The sequence below is a fragment of the Artemia franciscana genome, chromosome 18 (genome assembly GCF_032884065.1).
Source record: "Artemia franciscana chromosome 18, ASM3288406v1, whole genome shotgun sequence".
In the NCBI taxonomy this organism is placed as follows: domain Eukaryota; kingdom Metazoa; phylum Arthropoda; class Branchiopoda; order Anostraca; family Artemiidae; genus Artemia; species Artemia franciscana.
The window spans coordinates 22,998,507-23,022,946 of NC_088880.1; the positions used below are offsets into that span (position 1 = coordinate 22,998,507).

Consider the following 24,440-nt stretch of genomic DNA (forward strand, 5'->3'; position numbering starts at 1 on the left):
CATCCTCGTGACTTGAGTCAGTCGTCTCAAAGACAACATATGTTTTAATCAGAAGCATGAACAATACGTTGTAGGGTGACTACAGAAAAATTTCTAAAGGGTAGGGGAAGAGCTACATAAATTCAACGAAGGGACAAGGGCTAATATTTGACAAAAGACTTCTTTGTCTGGAAAGCATCATAATTTTGTCAATGCTTCAAGAATTTTTTTTAATTTGCAGTCTTCTAGGGAGGAGACGGGTGGCTGAATAAAGCCATAAATAAAATCATGCATCGACGAAAGTAAATAAGATTGTTTTCAGTAAAATGAGTAAATTTTATTTGTAAACGTAGCGTCAATCAGAAAAGAAAAGAAAAAATGCAGTAGCCTTGATGTTATATTTTTTGCTGTAGTATCACTGACAATTATCTATGTTCCAACAGTTGCTCCTGCAGAAGAAGCAAAGCTAGTGTCTATATCCAGTTCATCATCTTCAACTTCACGTGAGTCAGACTCGTCGTCATCATGGGCTTCGTCTTCAAGATCAAACTCAGATTCATCATAGTCATTCGGCTACAAGAAAAGAAAGGATGACAAAGGTTTTACACTTGTAATATACTAAAAATTTCTTATAAAAAAAGGACAGAAATATAGGCGAAATAAAGTAAAACAATGCTTTATTCCAGAAGTCTGTATTGATTAAGGTTACGTTAAAAAGTCGACATGATTTTCGTCCAAAGGTTCTTAGATAAAGCAAGGCATAAATATCAAATTAAACGAAAAGGACAAAAGGTAGGAAATGAAAAGTTAGAAAATTATACTAAATTCTGTAAAACCATCGATAAATTTGCGTGCTTATGCTACGAATGAAGAAAATACAAATTTAAGACTTGAAGACTGGGAGGCATCTTAGCCCCGTAACGACCATGAATCCCTTTACTCATTTTAGGTTTATACTTTGCCACATTTAGCACCTGCTCAAGTACAACATCATCTCCGTCAAATTTGTTCCGAATTTACACTTGAAGAGTGGGAAGCACCTTAATCCCGTAACGATCATGCATCTTTTCCTTTAAAAATTCAAGTATTTAGTCCCCTTGACTTTAGGTTGAAACTTTGCTACAGCTAGCAACTGGTCAAGTACAACATTATGTTATCTCAGTTAAGTGTGTTCCAAATATACACTTGAAGTGTGGGAAGCATCTTAACCCCGTGACGCCCATAAATAATTTCCTTCAAAAATTCAAGTATTTAGTCCCACTGATTTTAGTTTAAAACTTTGCCATAGGTAGCAACTATTCAAGTGAATCGTCATCTCAGTTCATTAAGTGTGTTCAAAATATACAATTGAAGTGTGGGAGGCATCTTAACCCCGTGATGCCCATAAATAATTTCCTCCAAAAGTTCAAGTATTTAGTCCCACTGATTTTAGTTTAAAACTTTGCCATAGCTAGCAACTATTCAAGTACATCGTCATCTCAGTTAATTGAGTTCCCAGCTTACACTTGCAGAGTGGGAGGCATATTAATCCCGTAACGCCCATGCATCATTCAAACAGTTCGTGGTAACGAACTGTAGTAAGGAGCGACCCGGCTCAATAGTAGCCAAAACTCTAAAAAACGGAATTTTGATACCAATAGCTACATCAAAAGAATCGCATTTTAATGCTGATTTTAAATATATAAGTTTCATCAAGTTTAGTCTTACCCATCAAAAGTTACGAGCCTGAGAAAATTTGCGTTATTTTAGAAAATAGGGGGAAACACCCCCTAAAAGTCAAAGAATCTTAACGAAAATCACACCATCAGATTCAACGTATCAGAGAACCCTAATGTAAAAGTTTCAAGCTCCTATCTACAAAAATGTGGAATTTTGCATTTTTTGCCAGAAGGCAGATCACAGATGCGTGTTTATTTGTTTTTTTGTTTTTGTTTTTTGTTTTCCCCAGGGGGGATCGTATCGACCCAGTTGTCCTAGAATGTTGCAAGAGGGCTCATTCTAACGGAAGTGAAATGTTCTAGTGCCCTTTCTAAGTGACCAAAAAGTTGGAGGGCACCTAGGCCCCCTCCCACGCTAATTATTTTCCCAAAGTCAACGGATCAAAATTCTGAGATAGCCATTTTATTCAGCGTAGTCGAAAAACCTTATAACTATGTCTTTGGGGACGACTTACTCCCCCACAGTCCCCGTGGGAGGGGCAACAAGTTACAAACTTTGACCAGTGCTTACATATAGTAATGGTTATTGGGAAGTGTACAGGCGTTTTCAGGAGGATTTTTTTGGTTGGGAGGAGGGGTTGAGAAGAGGGGGACATGCTGGGGGTACTTTCCATTGAGAATTTGTCATGGGAGAAGAAAATTTCCATGAAGGGAGAGCAGGATTTACTAGCATTATTTAAAAAAAAACAATTAAAAAGTAAATATGAAAAAGTTTTTTCAGCTTGTAGTAAGGAACAGCATTAAAAATTAAAACAGAAACAGATATTATTTCCCATACGCTAAAGTATTTTTAGTAATTTCAACTATTTATTCTACGGCTTTTTTGATTCAAGGGTCATTCTTAATGAATTGGGACAAAATTTAAGCTTTAGTGTAAAGAGCGAGGTAATGACGAGGGGGCGAACCCCCTCATATATGTAATAAAAGCATGAGAATATAAAAGTTCTTTACGTAAGCTAATTTATAAGTTACGTAAATCTTTTACTAATAAAAAGATTCGTAAAACATTAAAAGTTCTAGTTGCCTTTTTAATTAACCAAAAATTCGGAGGGCAATTAGGCTTCCTCCCCCGCTCTTTTTTTCTCAAAATTATTCGATCAAAATTATGAGAAAGCCATTTAGCCAAAAAAAAATAAAAAATGCAAATTTCGTTTTGATTATTCCTCTGCGGAGAGCCAAAATCAAAACATGCATTGATTCAAAAACGTTCAGAAATTAAATAAAAAAACAAGTTTTTTTAACTGAAAGTAAGGAGCGACATTAAAACTTAAAACGAACAGAAATTACTTTGTATATGAAATAGGCTGCTTCCTCATCAACGCCCCGCTCTTTACGCTAAAGTTGTTTACTGTTTTAAAAAGAAGAATTGAGAGAAAGAGTCAAACTTTACCGTAAAGAGCGGGGCGTTGATGAGGAAGCAGCCTCTATCATATACGAAGTAATTTCTGTTCGTTTTAAGTTTTAATGTCGCTCCTTACTTTCAGTTAAAAAAAACTTGTTTTTTTTTTTATTTAATTCCTTCAGAAATTCAAGTATCTAGTCCCACTAGTTATAGGTTAAAACTCTGCTACAGCTAGCAACTTTTCAAGTACAACGTTATGTCATCTCGGTTAAGTGTGTTCAAAACATACACTTGAAGAGTGGGAAGCATCTTAACCCCGTGACACCCTTAAATCCTATCCTTCAAAAATTCAAGTATTTAGTCCTACTGATTTTAGGTTAAAACTTTGCCACAGCTAGCAACTGTGAAAGTAAAACGTCATCTAAGGTAAGTGTGTTCCGAGTTTACACTTGAAGAGTGGGAGGCATATTAACCTCGTAAAGCCCATGAATCCTTTCCTTCAAAAATTCAAGTGTCTAATCCTAGAGATTTTAGGCTAAAACTTTGCCACAGCTAGCAACTGTGAAAGTAAAACGTCATCTCACGTAAGTGTGTTCCGAGTTTACACTTGAAGAGTGGGAGGCATATTAACCTCGTAATGCCCATGAATCCCTTCCTTCAAAAATTCAAGTATTTAGTCCAACTAATTTTAAGTTAATCCTTTACCTCTGCTACCAACTGTTCAAGTACAACGTCATCTCAGTTAAGTGTGTTCCCAATATACTATTGAAGAGTGGGAGTCATATTAACCTCGTAATGCCCATGAATCCTTTCCTTTAAAAATTCAAGTATTTGGTCCCACTTATTTTAGGTTAAAACTTTGCCACACCTAGCAAATGTGCAAGTACAACGTCATCTGAATTAATTGCATTCCGAGATTACACTTGAAGAGTGGGACGTATATTAATCCCGTAACGCCCATGCATCTTTCCCTTCAAAAATTTAAGTATTTAGTCCCACTAATTTTAGGTTAGGACTTTTTATTAATTAGTTAAGTGTGTACTAAATATACACTTGAAGACTGGGAGGCATATTAACCCAATGACACCCTTGAATCATTTCCTTCAAAAATTCAATTATTTAGTCCCACTAATTTTAGATTAAAAATTTGCTACAGCTAGCAACTGTTCAAGTACAACGTCATCTCAGTTAAGTGTGTTCCAAATACATACATGAAGAGTGGGAGGTATATCTTAAGCCCGTAAGGACCTTGAATCCTTTCCTTTAAAAATTCAAGTATTTTGTCCCACTTATTTTAGGTAAAATTTTGCCATACCTAGCAATTGCTCAAGTACAACGTCATCTGATTTGATTGTGTTCCGAGTTTACGCTTGAAGAGTGGGAGGCATATTAACCCAGTAACGCCCATGAATCATTTCCTTCGAAAGTTTAAATGTTTAACCCCACAGATTTAAGGTTTAAACTTGGCTACAGCTAGAACATGTTCAAGTACAACGTCATCTCAGTTAAGTGTGTTCCAAATATATGCTTGAAGAGTGGGAGGTACCTTACACCCGTGATGCCCTTGAATCATTTTCTTGACAAATTAAAGTATTTAGAACCCGCTGCTTTTAGGTTAAAAGTTTGCTAAAGCTAGCAAGTGTTGAAGTACAACGTTATATGAGTTAAAAGTGTTCCAAATATACACTTGAAGAGTGGGAGGAATTTTTAACACACGATGCCCTTCAATAGTTTCCTTCAAAAATTCAAGTATTTAGTCCCACTGATTTTAGGTTAAAAATCTCCCACAGCTAACAGCTGTTCAAGAACAACCTCACGTCATCTTAGTTATGTGTGTTTTAAATAAACACATGAAGAGTGGGAGGGATCTTAAACCCGTGACGCCATTGAATCATTTCCTTCAAAAATTTAAGTATTTAGTCTCACTGATTTTAGGTTAAAAATTTGCTACAGCAAACAACTGTTCAAGTACAACGTACAGGAATAGGGCCGTGGCAATGGGCTAAAAATAAATTGTAAGTGATAGTAAGTGAATTGTAAGTGATAATTGTAGGTAATACATGCTTCACGATGCCCAATTTCGAGGTAAAGAAAACTTTATTTTTAAGAGCCTTAAAATAAAATTCCGGTTAGTTGGTACGAACTTCACGCCTAACCAAGCAGGGAATGTGCGAAGTATTCAAGAAAAAAAATTCTTTTTAACATAATACTATCGGCGCAATAAGTTGAGTAGCTAAATCATAATGAATTGCACACAAAATTCGTACCTCTTTTGTCGTTTTCCCAATGGGTAGTAGATCTATATCTTTATTGGCAATTACACTTAACTGAAAAAAAGAAAAAAGATAAAAGTAGTGTTAATATTTCAGCTTTTCAAAAAAATTGTAAATTTGACTGGTTATCTTTACGGCTCTTTAGTTACAAGAAGATCGTAAAAATTAATCCATCGTCAATACCTAAAGACCTACCTGAATACAGTCATGCAGACCTCTCATCTTCAGCATGAGGCAAATCTGAATCAAACTTCAAATCTATTCGAAGACGAAAAAAAGTCAAGTTTCGCATATCCAAGCCAAACAGATTTAATTCTGAATTAAAACGTTTGAGTCGGACCTAACTGGAGACTTCAATTTTCAGGTACAATCGACCCTCTCTCAATTTTCAATGAACCAAATCCTAGTCTCAAGCATTTCTGTGTTGAATCATCGAAACTCGAACAACGCATGCAGACTTTAAATTTATCTTAATTGAGTTGACAAAGTACAGCATTCAGTTTATTTTTATTAACAGTCTCATAAGACTTATCATACCCTATTTTTGTGATATTTGTCCTCAGGGTAGCCAAGAATAAATAGTCTACAAGTTTGAAGTTTACAATACATTTTAAAGCCCCAACCGGACAATTATAACGATTAAAGTTTCAGAATATAAGAGCCAAGGCTGTACGACCAATTTATTTCGTGAGAGAATATTTGAGCCCATCTCAGTAAAGATGGGAGTCAGGCAAGGTGGTGTGCTGTGTCCATATATTTTTAATACTGTGTTTGCAGAATATTTGCGAATGATGTCTCCTACTGTGTTTCTAGAAAACGTTGTTGTTACTCAACTTGCCTATGCTGATGACGTACTGCTAGCTAGTCATACTAGGTCAGGCCTCACAAAGAATCTAAATGTTCTGATAAATGATTCGATTATGATTGAACTGAGATGAGCTCAGATATATCAGACATCCATTTTAACCGACCCAACGGATTGAAATACCACTATTGAAGAACTTTCACGACGGATTGAGTCCTGATCCAACTAAGCAATGAAGCACTTGGGAATGTATGACGTTGTCAAAAGCGCCCGAAATATGAGCCGAGCAAAAATAAAGTGGCCTTTTTGCATGTTTCCGTGTTTTAATATATTTCTAACCCTGCTCCTCCCTTACATGTAGGTACAATGGTACTCGAGTGTGTCTCAAATTTGAAAGGGCTTAGGGTTACTTTTTCTAATAGACTTTCGACTACATGCTCGTCTCCGATTGCTAGTGCTCTGCAATGTATTCGTATCTCATATGGTAAAATATCGCCAAACAGAGGAATGTATAGCCACCGAGGCTTACGTAAACTTTACCATAGTTTTGTTCTCATATAATTGTTTTTCTTTCTGGTTTTCAACCTTTAATGCGGAAAAAAGACCGTCTTCAACTAAGGAGAGGCTATTTTAAATATTGTAAATTCTTGCTGTATTTACCAAGATGATACAGAAATCACAAGATTGTTTCTCATTTTAGACTTATCGACCTTTAGACCTATCTAGTGTTGCTTGACCACATCGCTAAGGATCTAAGGACTCCAAATAAGATATGTGCCAGTGATCCTCTCACTTATTATTTCCCAGATAAGTTATTCAGTAGATTTTGTTATATTATTTATGTTTTTTCTTCTTATTTCCTTATGGATTATATTATTTTGTTTTTTACTCCGTATTTATTTTATATCATTGCAGGTTATAAATAAACTTACTTACTAAATCACAAAAAGATGGCCTTCAAGAGACATAAATTAGGGTAAACAATCGCTTTCCGGACACATCCTCTTAAATATTGTAAAGAAAGTTGTTGAGTTAGGTGAACAGGGGAAATATTTTCTATGAGACACTTTACAACTTATCATCCTCCAAATATTTTAGAATGAACTGATATAGCTAAAGATACAAGCCAAAAGTTGGATATACATTACAATACAAAAACTCAAGTGATTATAAGTTATTTGAAGTAACCTAACTAAGTCATGAGAAAATGTGAGTAATTTCAGAAAAAGGCAGCAAGTAATGATACCTCCTTTCAGCAATTTATCTTCAAAATGCCATTTTCTGTAATTTCCCTCATGTTTTTCTAATTCAAATTTTCTATTTTACCCAGATGTCTTTTTTTTATTTGCCCCCCCCCCTCCAACCAAAACAACCTGTGAGCAGAGAACTTTAATCACTGAACAATCTGTTTTCGTTCAATTCTAGATAGAGAGCCTTCAGGGGTGATCTGACTCATGTAAATTTTTATGAGGCGAGGGAAATATTACACCCACGGTAAAATACACTAATAATGACAGCTACATTATAAGATATATATATATATATATATATATATATATATATATATATATATATATATATATATATATATATATATATATATATATATAAATAAGTTGTCTGTCTGTCTGTCTGTGGATCAGGTGACGTCATGTTTCTGTGTTGACTGACGTCATGAAATTAGTTATCGTCATTTTTGCTTTGACGGTGACGTCATTAACGGTATTTAAGACATTTGTTCACGGAAAAATGTTTAATTGTAAAATGACTGAAGAACCTACAATGGCAACAGCCGAGGAAGCTGCTCAAAGAGTTTACGCCAAAAAACTTGCTGCTGATAGAGAAAGTAAGAAAAGAAAGCGTTCCGAGGAATCACAAGAACAGCAAGAAAACAGGCTTGCGGCTAAAGAACGCAAAACCGCGCAGTTAGATGAAAATCCACCTGGACAGCGAGAGTCAAAACATATCAAAACTGAAAATGATAGCGATGATGATTGGGTTTGGGATTTTGACTTGGATAAGGTCATCAATGCCTACCAGATTTAAGTTAAAAAAACAAAGGTTCGTCGATATGTACTTCATAGTGACGCTGAAAAATAAAGAAGAAAAAGAAAAATGAAAAAAGAAAAAAGGTAAAAAACTAAAAAAAAACTAAAAAGAAAAAACACTCAAAGAGAAATTACAGACCGGGACACAAATGACGACCGAGACAGAGGGAATATAAGTGACGACCGGGAACCTCAAAGAGAAATTACAGACTGGGACACCTGGACACAAATCACGACCGGGACACAGGGAATATAAATGACGACCGGGACACAGGGACACAACTACAACGGGGACGCCGGGGGCACAGGCGGGATATACAAATGACGACCGGGACACAGGGATTGTTCGAATAGAAATTACAGACCGGGACACCGGGACACAAATGACGACCGGGACACCGGGACACAGGGAATATAAATGACGACCGGGACACTCAAAGAGAAATTACAAACTGGGACACCGGGACACAAATGACGACCGGGACACAGGGAATATAAATGACGACCGGGACACAGGGACACATCATTAGAATAATGAGGTATAGATCTGAATACGGATTGTTTTTCCCATGGACAATTATATGTTGCATGTTCAAGAGTCAGTAAACCTGACAATCTATTTATATGCACAGACAATGGGACAGCGAAGAATGTTGTATATTCGCATGTTTTACGTAGTTAAAAACATATATTTATATCTATCTCTATTCACAGGTGGGACACAGGGACACAACTACAATGGCGCGTAACTACAATGGCGCGTAACTAATATATATATATATATATATATATATATTATATATATATATATATATATATATATATATATATATGAAGCTTTTCTTGGTCCATGGTAATGGTATACATGTCCCGGGCATGTATTTCAAATACATATTTAATTACGTTTCTGGTATTTAAGTCTAATACGTGTTTAAAGACATTTTTCTTGTATTTGAAAAGCAAAATACTTCAACAAATAGCGTCAATAATATCCAGCCATGAAATAACAAATTGCATAGATGGCATGTCATTCTGGACCAGACGGAAGGTATTTCTACTTGTTGGAATAATGAACAAGTTTGAATCAAGATACAACACGACATAAAAAATTTCAGTAACTACAATTCTTGGCAAGAGTTTTCGTGCATGTTTTCAGGGTGGCAGTCAAAACCAAAAAGCATATCCACCAAAAGGTCACCCTTAATAGGGATACTGGAGAAACCTGTCTCAGTCCCATTTATAATAAACTTATTAATTCCGTTTGTTTTTCTATCTATACACAAAATTATATTTCGCAGCCTAAAAGAATCCACGATTTTACCATGCCTAGTAAACGATTAGCCTTTGCAAAAGCTTCACATAAAAATCGGATTTCTTATTAAGTTACCCTTTCATCGTTACTTGGGAAGGGCCTTCTTTTAAATTCAGTGGTTTTTTTTAAGTTTATTTTTCATGATGTTTTGTGGACTCTTATCTGTATTTTTTATTATTTTTTTCTGCACTGAAGACAGTCATGTGGAGGTCTCGACCAAAATATTTGCAATTTTCTTCTATTTTCCACTGACTGCTAATATCCTCTTTTTCTCTTATTTACAATGTTTTTGTTTTGTGATATTGAAGGAGCTATCGAACACTTTCTTCTTGGGAGGAGGGAGTGATAAAAACCAGAAAAAATACATCTTAAGCAAACATTTCTCAATTTTTCAGCAGGTATTTTGGGAAAATCTTAGGCGGTGGAGAAATGTCATCTTATCGTCCTTCCTATTACCGTCCTTCCACGGCTTTACCCTATAGAAAGGGTAGAAAACAGCAGCTTAATATTTCGTATCTTTATATGAAGCTAAGTTCTTCATTTCGCCCAGATTTCTTTTTCTTCCTTCCAAATTGCCAGAAAAAAATTGCAATGAGATAGACGTAGGCATAGGAATGTGGGTTTCTACTAATCTCTAACCAGAGAACCCCCAGGAGTAGCCTAAATCTAGTAAATTGTAAGACAAAGGAATTTAGAATTAAACATTATACTTTCCTTTTTTTATATGACAAAAATAAACCCAGAATGAGGAAAAAACACTAATTTAGAGAAAAGGGAAAACAGATTCTTGAAGTACTTTCAACTAACGTCTCAAGATAATTGTTACTCTAAACTATTCATGATTAGTTGGAATAGCTACCTTGAACCCCATCTTGCAGTTTCTCCTATTTGATTTTTTCTTTTATTTATGGATTCGGGTCTTTTTTTTCTGTTTTATACTTAAAACCCAACCAGGCTTTGATTACTGGTAAAACAAAAATTCATTTTCAAACAAATCGCAAGGCGTTTATAGCACTAAAACTGGCCAGAATATACAAATAAAAACATATCATATTTTTATTTATTGTAAACAAGAATTAGCAGATTCACCATTTAGGTTCTTATGAAACAACAGAGGGAAACTTTGATAGGAAAATCTAAATAAATACAGCCTCTTACATAAACTACATTCGCATTTTGATAAAAATCAAAGACACCAATTACCTTGAATGGTAATTCACAAAACAAGAGTTAAAAATGAAAAGCAAAATGCACTATTCCGGGAATCTTTCCTCATAATCATTCTTTGTTTCCTAGTGAGATTATTAATTAACACCTACCTCCTACCCAAGGTGTTAATTATCACCTACCCAAAATGGAAACACTTCTCCTTTACAATTTACCCAGCTAAAAATTTTGACCTTTGGGTAAAGTTTTTCAAAAGAAACTTTTGCCCCTATTCCCTTCTACATAACGTTAGTATAAGCAATGCGTATTGTCACTTAAATTTAGCCAAACCAAGAAAAAACCCCTGATACCTGGTTGTAAGATCATATCTTTTGGAATGTAACTCTCGGCATATATAACAGATATTGAATTGGAAATAAAATTGTGTTTTTCTCATTCTTTAGCAAAACTCAAACTTGGAAATTCTCAGTAAGTACAAGATGTGACATCCTTACCTTGGTACAGACGGAAGAAATAAAACATTGAATTTTTATTATTACGAAAATAAAGACAAAATACGAATAGTCAAAGGGAATGAAACTTTATCTACGAATTTATGACAGAAAATGAAATTGAAATATAGAATAGACGAAACCTTACAGACTTTTCATGTTCTTGTTCAAGTGATGCAAGTACTGAATCATCAAACGTGACAAAGGACTTGTCTATGTCTTGAAGCAAAGTAGACCTGAATTCAGGCTCAATAAATGACATAGTTCCAATCGTCCTAAAATATTAAACGTTATTTTACTATAATAGATAAGGTAATGATTCCTCGGTATTATTATCAAGCGAAAGAATAATGCAAAGAAACTTCATAGCTTTTTAAATAAAAGAAATTGACATAAAAACGGCTAAAATTTAAAGCACACAATTGAATATTAAAGAAAACCAAGAATAAGTTATCACGAACCATAACTGAAACAAAATTTTTCCATCATAAATAGAATTAACTGGAAATTATTATTCTAATTTTACATAAAGATGTGTCAAGAGTGGTTCCAGGACTTTAAAACTGAAGTGACAGTATAAATGACAAAAAAAAAAAAATCAATTAAGAACCTATACATTATCATCATGACTCTCAAATAACACGAAAAATTCATTTGAACTTTTCCCAATAAAAAAGAGAATGTTTTAAAGTTTTTCATAAAAAGCTTTGGACAATTTTCATTTACTTTAGGATTGAAAATAGCTCTTAGTATTTTTGTTGGTTTTCTGTTGATGTCAATTTTCTATTTAAATTTGTCCAAGGAGCAACATCTTATATATTTCATATTTTTTGTCTGTGTGCAGTATGTGTTTAGGGAATGTGTCTAAAGATCTACTAAAAAACACAGTTTTTTTCTAAATATTTGAAATTTCATGCATTTTCAATTACTCTCACCCCAGGTTCATGCTCAGGCAATATTTGTCAAATACACCGACGAGCAATTTTTATTGCCGTTTATGATTGTCAAGATTTTAATTTTCATCATTTGTCTCCTCCACACGAGTTTGCTGTTGTATAGAAAAGTAGACAGGAAACTGCGTAGTATACTGATAAAGAATGACAACTAAATTGCAATGATTAGCAAAATTGTTCCTGTGTGAATTAAAGTACGACGCCATCTATTTCCAGATTTAGACTTGGATACTACAACATAATTTCTTTTTTTAAGTGAACTTAAAAAGCGATATCCAAGTCAAAAAATTACGAAAATCAATCTTGTATATGAGGGCTACGCCTGCCCTCACAGCCCCGCTCTGTAAACTAAAGTTTTATACTGCTCTACTGAGAGGTAAAAGTGCTGACCAAGTGGGTATGACAACAAACGCCGAAAAAAACAAAATGCATAGCAACAAATGACGTCCCTTGAATATCAACTGCGGGGACAGAAATTAGTTCAAATATATAGAGTATAAATGAAAACACTGGTTTAACAGCACAAGAGGTAACCGTCAAAATAGGACAGGCAAGCAGCACCTTCAGTAGACTTAGCAAAATTTGGCGATCCCAAAATTTCTCTCTTTACTTCAAACTAAGGCCATTTCAACGGCAATATTTAAAAATACGTTTGAAATAATTAAAATGAAGGTTTGAGGGTGGTTTTGTGTTATAGGAGTGTATAAAAGTGTGAAATGTAGGGGCTTGGAGCAAAATAAAGAAGTTTCGAAATTAACAGGCTAAATTGGCTACTTAGGTCTACTTTTGCAGTATTAGCAGAGTTTTTAACTAGTTTTCTTATTCATTTAAATTGTCAAAGGTGTTTTCTATAGGGTGTTGGCTTGTGAGATGTTTCAAACAGGCTAAATTGGATACTTAGGTCTACTTTTGCAGTATTAGCAGAGTTTTTAACTAGTTTTCTTATTCATTTAAATTGTCAAAGGTGTTTTCTATAGGGTGTTGGCTTGTGAGATGTTTCAAACAGGCTAAATTGGCTACTTAGGTCTACTTTTGCAGTATTAGCAGAGTTTTTAACTAGTTTTCTTATTCATTTAAATTGTCAAAGGTGTTTTCTATAGGGTGTTGGCTTGTGAGATGTTTCAAACAGGCTAAATTGGATACTTAGGTCTACTTTTGCAGTATTAGCAGAGTTTTTAACTAGTTTTCTTATTCATTTAAATTGTCAAAGGTGTTTTTCTATAGGGTGTCGGCTTGTGAGATGCTTCAAACAGGCTAAATTGGCTACTTAGGTCTACTTTTGCAGTATTAGCAGAGTTTTTAACTAGTTTTCTTATTCATTTAAATTGTCAAAGGTGTTTTCTATGGGGTGTTGGCTTGTGAGATGTTTCAAACAGGCTAAATTGGATACTTGGTCTACTTTTGCAGTATTAGCAGAGTTTTTAACTAGTTTTCTTATTCATTTAAATTGTCAAAGGTGTTTTTCTATAGGGTGTCGGCTTGTGAGATGCTTCAAACAGGCTAAATTGGCTACTTAGGTCTACTTTTGCAGTATTAGCAGAGTTTTTAACTAGTTTTCTTATTCATTTAAATTGTCAAAGGTGTTTTCTATAGGGTGTTGGCTTGTGAGATGTTTCAAACAGGCTAAATTGGATACTTAGGTCTACTTTTGCAGTATTAGCAGAGTTTTTAACTAGTTTTCTTATTCATTTAAATTGTCAAAGGTGTTTTTCTATAGGGTGTCAGCTTGTGAGATGCTTCAAACAGGCTAAATTGGCTACTTAGGTCTACTTTTGCAGTATTAGCAGAGTTTTTAACTAGTTTTCTTATTCATTTAAATTGTCAAAGGTGTTTTCTATGGGGTGTTGGCTTGTGAGATGTTTCAAACAGGCTAAATTGGATACTTAGGTCTACTTTTGCAGTATTAGCAGAGTCTCTAATAAGTTTTCTTCTTCATTTAAATTCTCAAAGGTGTTTTCTATAGGGCGTTGGCTTGTGAGATGTTTCAAACAGGCTAAATTGGATACTTAGGTCTACTTTTGCAGTATTAGCAGAGTTTTCAACTAGTTTTCTTATTCATTTAAATTGTCAAAGGTGTTTTTCTATAGGGTGTCGGCTTGTGAGATGCTTCAAACAGGCTAAATTGGCTACTTAGGTCTACTTTTGCAGTATTAGCAGAGTTTTTAACTAGTTTTCTTATTCATTTAAATTGTCAAAGGTGTTTTCTATGGGGTGTTGGCTTGTGAGATGTTTCAAACAGGCTAAATTGGATACTTAGGTCTACTTTTGCAGTATTAGCAGAGTCTCTAATAAGTTTTCTTCTTCATTTAAATTCTCAAAGGTGTTTTCTATAGGGTGTTGGCTTGTGAGATGTTTCAAACAGGCTAAATTGGCTACTTAGGTCTACTTTTGCAGTATCAGCAGAATTTCTAATAAGTTTTCTTATTCATTTAAATTATCAAAGGTTTTTTTTTTTTTTTTTTTTTTTTTTTTTTTTTTTTTTTTTTTTTTTTTTTTTTTTTTTTTTTAATATTCACCATATACAGACCTAGCCTATACCAATTCAGGGTATATATTTGCACGTTAGTGAGTATGTGTGTATGTATGTGTATGTGTGTGTATATGTATATGTATGTGTGTATGTATATATATGTATATGTATATGTGTATATATATATATGTATATATGTAAGCCCTATAGATAGGTAGAGTAGCTCCATAGGAGGCTTAGGCCAAGTAGGACCTTGTCCCAGTGGGGCCCATAATAGAAACTGGGAAACCCTCCCCTGGGGGTCATAATTTCAGGTGGAGGAGGAAGAAGGCCTCTCAAATGTACACTCAGCAGGGCCAACTGCCGTGTTCACGCGTCAGATGAGTTACAAACCTTCTCCCAGTAATGGGTCAAATTGCATGGTGAAGCAGAACACCATCGTGGGAGGATCCTCTATAGGAGGACAACTGCGGCAGGGCGTAAGATCCAGATTTATGGACAACGGCCTCTGTAAAGGGCTGCCTTGACCCTTTCGGGGTACCTGCAAGACTGGGAAACTTGCGGTCAATTTTTCCCACTTGAGGAGTGGCTCCCCTCGAGGAAATTATAGCCTTGTAAACAACACAGCACTCGTACGGGATTCTGATTATTGGATAATTTTCTGGGCTTGGTTTGTTTTGATGGGCGTTTTCGGGCTGAAAAACCTCTTCCTAGCTAATTTATCTACTATGGGCTGCCTCCCCGTAGTAGCATAATATTTGTAGGCATGAATATATAATGAGTCGGAGGTAATAGGCTTTTGACTGTCTGTGCAGGATTTCGACTCTTGTTGATAGAAGAGCATCGCCAAGTGCTGAAAACCATGTTGTGACCAAGATGGGCCCAGGATTGCACAAAGCCTCCAACTTACTGGAGGTCCCAGGGACTTCTTGCTGTCCGGTTCTAAGCCGGCTTAATTGCTTCGGTGTAGACTTGAGAAGATATGTTGGTCCCCATCCTGCACTGGTATCCGGGATCACTGCTTTTCTTGAGGCCAAAATAATTTCAAAGATTTAAAGAACATGAAAATTGGAACTTGGAATGTTACGACGTTAAAAAATGACTATCGCATCGACATTTTGACTGACGAATTCAGACGGTTTGAACTGGATTTATTAGGAGTTTCAGAAACTCATATCCCAGGGGTAGGAAGCATGAAATTAGGTGACAAAGAATTTGTTTACTCAGGAAGGAAGGATGGGGTACATAGACAGGGAGTAGGGCTCATGATGAATAAGGAAGCTGCTAAGTCTTGTTTAGGCTGGGAAGGTATTAATAATAGAATACTAATTGCTCATTTTATGACTAAAAAGTTTAGGGTATCAGTTATAGTAGTATATGCCCCCATTGAACCAACTGATGGAGATACTAGTGACTCAGATGAATTTTACTTACAGTTACAGGAGCAAATAGACAGGGTACCAGGTAGAAATATGGTGTTTTTGCTAGGAGATTTTAATGCCCAGGTTGGTAGAAATAGGGATAGATGGTATCCTAGCCTAGGTAATTTTGGTGTAGGAAAAGAAAACAGTAATGGCTATAGGCTTTTGCAATTTTGTAGGTATAACAACCTAGTTATAACCAATACGGTGTTTGGTCACAAAATGGCCCATAAGTTGACATGGTATTCACGTGATGGTAAGACAGCAAACCTTATTGATTATGTTATTGTAAACAGAAGACTAGCAGGATCAATACAAGATACTAGGGTGTATAGGAGTGCCGTTATTGATGTTAAAAGTAAAGATCACCATCTAGTAGTGTCTAAGGTTAATTTAAAGCTGAAATTTCGGAAGAGTAACTCCCTCCCGGGAAGTTATGATGTTGGTAGACTTCAGGATGAAAATTTGAGAAAAAAATTCCAGGAACAGTTGAGTACTAAACTTGAGGGTTTAAAATTTGACAATGTGGAAGATGGATGGAATAATTTCAGAAAAACAATTTGTGAAGTTGCTGATGGTGTCCTAGGGAAGAGTGCTAAGACAGCAACTAGGAATATTAGTGAAAAAGCTTTAGGTTTAATAGAGAGTAGAAGGGGTTTGTATAAGAATTATCTGAGCGATAGGTCGTATGAAAACAAAAGGAATGTAAAGAAAGTGGAGAAAGCATTAAAATATGAACTAAGGAGATGTGAAATGGAGGCGATGGATAAAATTGCTGAGGATCTGGAAGATGCGGCTAGACGGCATAATAGTAAAATATTATACTGGCATGTTAATAAATTGAAAGGGAGTAGCCGATCCGGACTAGTCCTAATTAAAGATAGAAATGGGGTCACAATTAGTGATAAGGAAAAAGTTAAAGAAAGATGGGTGGAACATTTTGAGAATGTGCTAAACCGAGATACAGTTGCAGGAAAAGATATAGATGAAAATGAAAAAGTTTGTGATACCTTGGATGTGAAGGAAGATTTGTTTAGTGAGGAAGAATTAGCGACAGTACTAGAAGGATTAAAAAATAATAAGGCCCCAGGTGCTGATAGTATGATTAATGAGTTCCTTAAATATGGTGGCTCTGAGGTTAGGAATAAGCTACTGAAGATTATGAACATGATTTTTGAAAAAGGGGAAGTACCCAATGATTTTAGGAAAACCTTAATTAAACCACTGTATAAGAAAGGTGACAAGAGTGAATGTCGGAATTATCGAGGCATTAGTCTGGTCTCTGTAGGTAGCAAATTACTGAGTAATATGATACTTTTTAGACTGAGACATGCTGTAGACAAAGTTTTAAGGGAAGAACAATGCGGTTTTAGAAAAGGTAGAGGATGTGTCGACCATGTTTTCACTCTTAGGTTAATAATTGAGAAGTCCCTTCGTTGTCAAACACCTTTGGTCCTTAGTTTTATCGATTATGAGCAAGCTTTCGATTCTGTTGATAGAACAGCGTTAACAAAGGTCTTATCGTTATATGGTATACCAGAAAAATACATTAAAGTGATTTGCGCTGTGTACGAGAATAATACTGCTGCGGTTAAGGTAGGAAATGAGGTTAGCACCTGGTTTTGTATTAAATCAGGAGTTAAGCAGGGTTGTGTTCTATCCCCCTTTATATGGATCATTTTGATGGACTTCGTCTTAAGGAGCACAGGAAAGGCAATTGGAGACCATGGAATCAAATGGGGAGGAAGAACGCTCCTGGACTTAGATTATGCTGATGATTTAAGCATATTAGATGAAAGTGTGAGCAAAATGAATGAATTTTTAGAGGTTTTACGAGTTCAGGGTGCTAAAATAGGCTTGAAAATTAATGTTAAGAAGACTAAGTCACTAAGGTTAGGAATAAGTGAAGATGAACAGGTGACCTTAGGTAACGAAAAGATTGATCAGGTTGGGAGCTTCAGTTACCTTGGTAGTATTATTAGTAAAGATGGTGGGAGCAGTGAAGATGTTAAAAGTAGAATAGCTAAAGCTCAGGGTGTTTTTTCACAGTTAAAAAAAGTTTGGAAGAATAGAAAGATAAGCCTACAAACCAAGATTAGAATATTGGAAGCTACAGTGATGACAGTGGTCAAATATGGCTCTGAAGCATGGACACTCCGAAAAGCAGATGTACCGGGTACCGGGTCTGGGTACCCGGCTGACTGACCGTATTTCAAACAGTAGGTTGTACGAAAAGTGTGGTTCAATCCCGCTTTCTGGGGCTATAATGAAAGAAAGGTTGAGATGGCTAGGCCACGTTCTACGGATGAAGGATGACAGATTACCGAAGATTGTCCTTTTTGGCCAACCGTCTGGGGCTACACGGAAAGCAGGTCGTCCTTGTCTGGGTTGGGAGGATGTCATAAATAAGGATTTAAAGGAAATGGGAACTTCCTGGGAGGGTGTAAAGAGGGAGGCTTTAAATAGATTAGGTTGGAGGAGGAGCGTGCGTAGCTGTGTTGGCCTCAGGCGGCTTGGTGCTGCAGTGAGTTATTAGTAGTAGTAGTAGTAGTATTGGTCTTAGAGAATAAGTAGCCTATTAAAACGAGATGGTCAAGGAAAAGAGATTGTGAGGAGTATGATCAGAGTAGGAAGATGAAGGTATATAGGGCACGTCCCACGAATATAGTGACCAAAGACTTTTAAATTTTTGAACGGATTTAAAACGAAAAAAAAGAGAGAAAACTATCGTTTCAAAATAAGAGGGGAGCTTTCACCCCCTTAGGATCCATATGGATCGTGTTGCACTTTTTGGCAATAAGTTAAAAACTTATTATTTATTGCGAATAATATGATATTCGCAATAAATAAATAGCATTCAAAACTTTGGTATACGCAATGATAAAATAGTATTCAAAACTGTCATTGAAAATAAATTACTGACTGCTGAATTGATTCCTAAAAAAAAAAAAAAAAAAAAAACCACCCTTCAGATTTTCAAAGCTTTACGCGATATACTGATTTTAATGAAGAGGTAGAAGGGGCTGAAACTGAAGCCATAGAATAGAAAATATTAATTTAGGCGGAGATATATGTTTAAATTTTTGTTCAACAGCATGAAACTAGGCACAAAAATCATTAAACACTATTCCTCATGTTTCTTGTAAATTTACTTTTAACTTCCTGATTTTCAAAATTGTATTAAATTTGACCAGAATTTACTAACTTGACACCGTCTTTACTAAGTTTAGTAAAAATTTTACTCAGTGTGGTTTTGCTGCCGAACACCTGACAACAATGGGTACAGGTAAAATTTAATAAAATGGATATATTAAACCACTGTGGCCTACAAAGGTATAGATTCCTTTAATAAATACCAATTTGATGGTAAGAACGCTAGAGTCTGTTACCACCGATTTTTAATTAAATTATATTTTTAACTAAGCTATTTTTAGTCAAATAATAATGGATACTTTCGTCTGAAACAGTGCCCTTATCAGGGCTTCCAATTCTAGGGAGATTACCCTATTTCAGGGAGAAACTACTTCTTTTAGGGATACTTATTTTGAATCTAGGGACAAAGGGAAATCTGGGGTAAAGTAAGGATTTTCAGGAAATCTGGGGTAAAGTAGGGATTTTCAGGGAAACTTCGATTTTTTCAAGCAAAAGGCTGCAAAATTCTCAAAGATTGCGTATACTCAGTTTAAAAAAAAGAAAGAAATTTTATGTAGGAATACTGGCATATGTTGTTGTATTTGCCGAAGTTTCAAAAAGTTGAACCCTGGAATGCTATTTAGGTTGCCTAGTATTTATTTTTAAGCAATGGCTTTGACTGGTGCAAACTGCCGATATAAGGGAGTATAGGTGAGGCAATGGATCAATTGTAGAATAAAAGCAAGTGACCTATGATTTGCTGGCCTTAATGCTGTGGAAACGAATCTTATCCTTATTCTATACAAAGTAGGGATCAGAAGTGGAATTCTAGTTTAGCTACTTTTCGTTGTCTTAGAAAGGGCTAAGGTCAAGAAAATGAAACTTTCATGGATGGGTCTACGGACTAAAGTATGTCCCTGTAAGGTATTTTGAAGTACCTATCTCCACTCCTCTCTTTAGAGGGCAGTTATTTTTGGTGACTTTTAAAAATTTTGTGTTACAAAAGTGAAACCTTGCAGAACAGATCTTCTGCCTAAATGAAGTACAAGAAAACTTCAAGATAGCAAAAAGTAGGTGAACTAGAGTTTTATCTCACAAGATTTATGCAGGGTATACACCAACATCAGTTTGTGTTACATGTGACATCTGTCTCAAGCTGATGTTGACACAGGGAGGTGATCTGAGGAGGTCAGGAACACAAGATTTTTTCCATCTTGCGAAAGATATGCAACTTTCATTTAGTATAGTTGTAATTCAAATGAATTGTCACTAAGTCAAGGGAGATTAGGATTTTAATATTATGTCCTCAAAAAGATTTCAGAGTTTCAAAAACAATTTAAAATGAATTTTCACTAAGTCCAGCAAAATTACGATTTTGATCTCTATCCTCAAGAATAGAGATTAAAATCGTATTCTTCCTTGACATAGTCACAATTTTTTTGAATTATCACCACCCTAACTGAACCTGTGGCATCTTGTGGAAGATCAGTAAATGTTTTCTTTCTGATTGACCTTAGGTTGACAGGCACAAGGTCAGCAAACAATTTCACAGTGCTAAAATTTCTAGTTAGAGCACCTCTGACCTCCCCAGGAGTAAGATAGCATAGTAAAACAATTCTGCTACTTGAAAGAAAATAACTGATTTTCGTGACTTCAGCATTCTTAAATAAATCATAAGGATGTGAATTTAATTAAAAAGTAAGCAAACATTATTTAAACCATGAAAATACAATTTTGTACTTGATAACTGGCAGGCAGTGATGTTTTTTTTTCAGACACAAAATGACATTCTCCATTGCTTAGCTAAAAAACCAAAGCAGGACGTACCAAGTACAGAGCTGGACTAAAATACAGAGCATGTACACAAGAAATTTACAGAAGTTGAAAGACTTGTTTCTAGCAAGTATGGTCCTGATCCAAGACGGTTTCAAGTTTGAAGACGGAATTTATGGCATTTTGGTCTTGGTTGAACCAAGGAATGCAAAAAACGTGAAGCCAAAATCTCTAAGGCCACTATTTGCGAGATTTCCTGTTCTAGCAGAAAAATGTTACGTCTAAAAAACAGACATAGAATGGAGATCTCAGGCAATGACTGATGTCACTGAGCTTAATTTGGGAGATGCCTGAGTTGAAGACCTGTCAGTTGAGCAGTACTGGATGAAGATATTTAGTCTGAAGACTCGCAGTGGTGAAATCCAGTACCTGGAATTACTGAAGTGCATGTCGCTGATCTTTTCGTTACACTTTAGTAATGTACCAGCTGAGCGTTTGTTTAGTCTACTAAAATTAATCAAAAAGGACATCCGAAATAGTATGAAGAATGTCACACTAGTCTCACTTATTCGAGTCAATTACTGATTGAAAAACGAAGATAAAACTTCATCAACTCTCAGTATACCGAAAGCTGTCACTGGCATCAAGACGAAAGCAAATGCTAGTGCTTCAGATGACACTTAATTGAACTTTTTATGTGTCCTCGGTAGTGTAAGAGATTTTATGTACATTATTATCTGAAGTAAAAAAATAATTCTTTGATGATGTGCTATGTTTCTCGTGATGATTTTATGGAAACCTAAGGCAAAATATCTCTTTTTTCTAAGGAGAAAAGTAGGGAGAAATCAGACCTAAAGACAAGGAGCTTCAGGGAAAATTGATATAAAAATAGGGATAATCAATATCGAAAAGTGGAAGCCCTGGCCCTTATTAAACTAAAGACCGTTTCACGACGAGAGTTGAAAGTAGTCGGGTTTAATCCATACTGCCACCTAGTAAAGCACAGAGGTTATATTTAATTAATATTTCGTCTGCAAACGTGCAAGCTGAGCCTGAAATCATAGTTACAATCATTCAAGGCATATCAGCTTTTCAAAAATTGTATTATCTCGAAGTCTGTTCTATTTCTTCAGTTTCACAGTGTTTCACGGGGAATTTCTAATGAGATTAGGATAAAATATTTCAAAATACAAATTGTGTTCCATAAGTATTAAAGCTATCAAGTAGTTTAAAGATGATCTTTTTTCGTAGAATGATTTTGTATAAAATATTTTTTTACATATAAATTTAGAATTATTAGCACCTGAAGGAAGTTATAGTAAGTAAAACGTATATAATCAATACAAAAAACTAGAAAAATGGAGAAAATTACCAATTACCACAAAATCTTAATTCCTTTGTTGTCTATATTGTCGCTAAAAACTTTCCTATTTGAGCAAAGCTTGTAATTATGAGTAACTTCTTTTGTAAACTGGTTATAACAAACTGTTTGATTCTAGAATTTGCGTGTTGTCCGTCTTTTTAGATATAGCGATTTGTCGTCTATAACCTCAATAAATATTAGAGTCGAAAAATCTTGACTTTTTGCTTTAAGCTTCATTTGCATTTTTAATTTAAGTTTAATCAGTTTTAGATTAATTTTTTAAAGATTTATCCATTAATTTATATGGTATATGTTGTATGTTCGGTTGCTATGATTTTTTGTTTTATTTTCCTTTTGGGTCTCATTTATTCATATAGTAATTACTGATCGTTTTGAGTTTGAAAATTACAGATTTTTCTTTCTGCCGATCTTAAGTTTAATATATTCTTTACTTTTCTTTGATAATCTTTTTTTTTAATTAATTCGTGTTCGATTTGATTGCCAGAGTTTCAAGTTTTTTGAAATTCAACCGTGGAAGTATGGATGTTTTGCCTTTAGACTATTTTGAACAAAATGGCTAAATCAAAATTTTGACTGGATGCCTTGGGGAAAAGGGGGTAGGGAAGAGGGTTTCTGATTTGCAGTTTAATCACTTTCGGCTCTTAAAATAGAACTATAACTTTTCGTTTTTAGTCACAAAAATCACCTCTGAAGTCAGAAGCTGTTGAACACCCCTTCCATATGAACCTATTATGGAGACACAACCCGGGGTTATGTCAACCCTGGAGTTTTTGTACTGTGATCTTTTGTCTATTTTGAACAAAATAATTGTCCCAAAAATTCAATCCGAAAAATTTGGGAGTAAAAGGGAGGGGGGACTGTTTGCCTTTCTATCCGTTTTCACTCTAAAAAGGGAACTAGAACTTTTAGTTTCCCTTAAATGAGCCCCCTCTAAAATTTGTAAGATCACCCCTTCCGTAAGAACTTTCTATACCCCCGGGGCAAAAATTACAACACTTGCCCCTGGGCTCTGGGAGTCTTATCGACCGCGCATTTTTTGTTAAATGATCTTTGAACTAATTTGAACAAAATTTCTTTCTCTAAATTTTGATCAGAGGCATGTGGGAGAAAAGAGTCTGGAGGGAGCTAGCAGCCCTACGATCACTTTTGACTCTCGAAAAGGACATAGTTCTTCTTAATTTTAATCAACTGAGCCCTATTTGAAGTTTATACTACCATCCCTTCCATAAAACCACATACACCGCCAGGGCATGACTTACCGCCTGGCTCGGGGGGTTGGTTCGACCCAGGGTTTTTGTTATCTGATCTTTGAACGATTCTAACAAAATGAGTGGGGTGGGCTAGTTGCCCTCCGATAACATTTGACTCTTAATAAAGGCACTAGAACTTCTAATTTTCAAACGAATCAGTCCTGTTTAAAGTTCATACGACAATCCCTAGTATAAGAACCTTACATGGTCACGGGGCGCAACTTACAACGCCTAGTTGCGGACTCTGGGGGCTATGTCGACCCCAGAGTTTTTTGTTATCTGATCTTTGAACTATTTTTAATAAATGGCTATTTCCCCAAAAAAGTTAACTTAAGGGGACATTGTTTTCACGTGGTGTATTGTATCTTGTATAGTGTAATTAGTATTTGATAAATGAATTGAAATGATATTTTACTCAGATATATTTGGAGAAAAAGGCTTAAGGGGGAGTTAGTTGCTCTCCAATCACTTTTCATCCTTAAAATGTGCACTGAAACTTTCATTTTCTAATCAAATGAGCCCCCTTTGAAGTTTATTAGAGTATCTCTTCAATAGAAAACTTATTTGCCCCCGAGGAATCGCTTGGAACACCTGACCCCGGCTCTAAGGAGTGCTTAATATTGGTCAGACTCGTGATTATCAAGCTGCCGTTTTTGCTTATCAATGTTGGAATTATCTAGGTTTTACAGTTTTTACTGATACTTTTTTCGTAAATCGTTTGCTCCACAGGTATGCAATTAGGGAGACGGATAATTTTGTTGTTGAGTACCGAGACCATTTTGAGTACCGAAATCCATTTTGATGGACTTCGTTTTAAGGAGCACAGGAAAGGCAATTGAAAACCATGGAATCAAATGGGGAGGAAAAACGCTCCTGGACTTAGATTATGCTGATGATTTAAGCTGATGATTTAATTATGATT

General features: G+C 35.4%; 1 protein-coding gene across 2 annotated transcripts; it reads right to left on the reverse strand.

The window, feature by feature from the left end:
- Nucleotides 1-291: 291 nt before the first annotated feature.
- On the reverse strand, nt 292-22,412 carry LOC136038762 (anaphase-promoting complex subunit 15B-like). 2 transcript variants are annotated; one of them, XM_065722138.1, is made up of 4 exons: nt 22,264-22,412; nt 11,284-11,410; nt 5,307-5,366; nt 292-552 (listed from the first exon to the last, which is right to left on the reverse strand). In XM_065722138.1, exons 2-4 carry the CDS (start codon nt 11,395-11,397, stop codon nt 409-411), a joined length of 318 nt encoding a protein of 105 aa, XP_065578210.1. In that variant the 5' UTR covers nt 11,398-11,410; nt 22,264-22,412; the 3' UTR covers nt 292-408. The 2 variants fall into 2 exon arrangements, with proteins under 2 accessions (XP_065578210.1, XP_065578209.1); XM_065722137.1 differs by lacking the exon at nt 22,264-22,412 and having other exon boundaries at nt 11,284-11,681.
- Between the last annotated feature and the right edge of the window lie 2,028 nt (nt 22,413-24,440).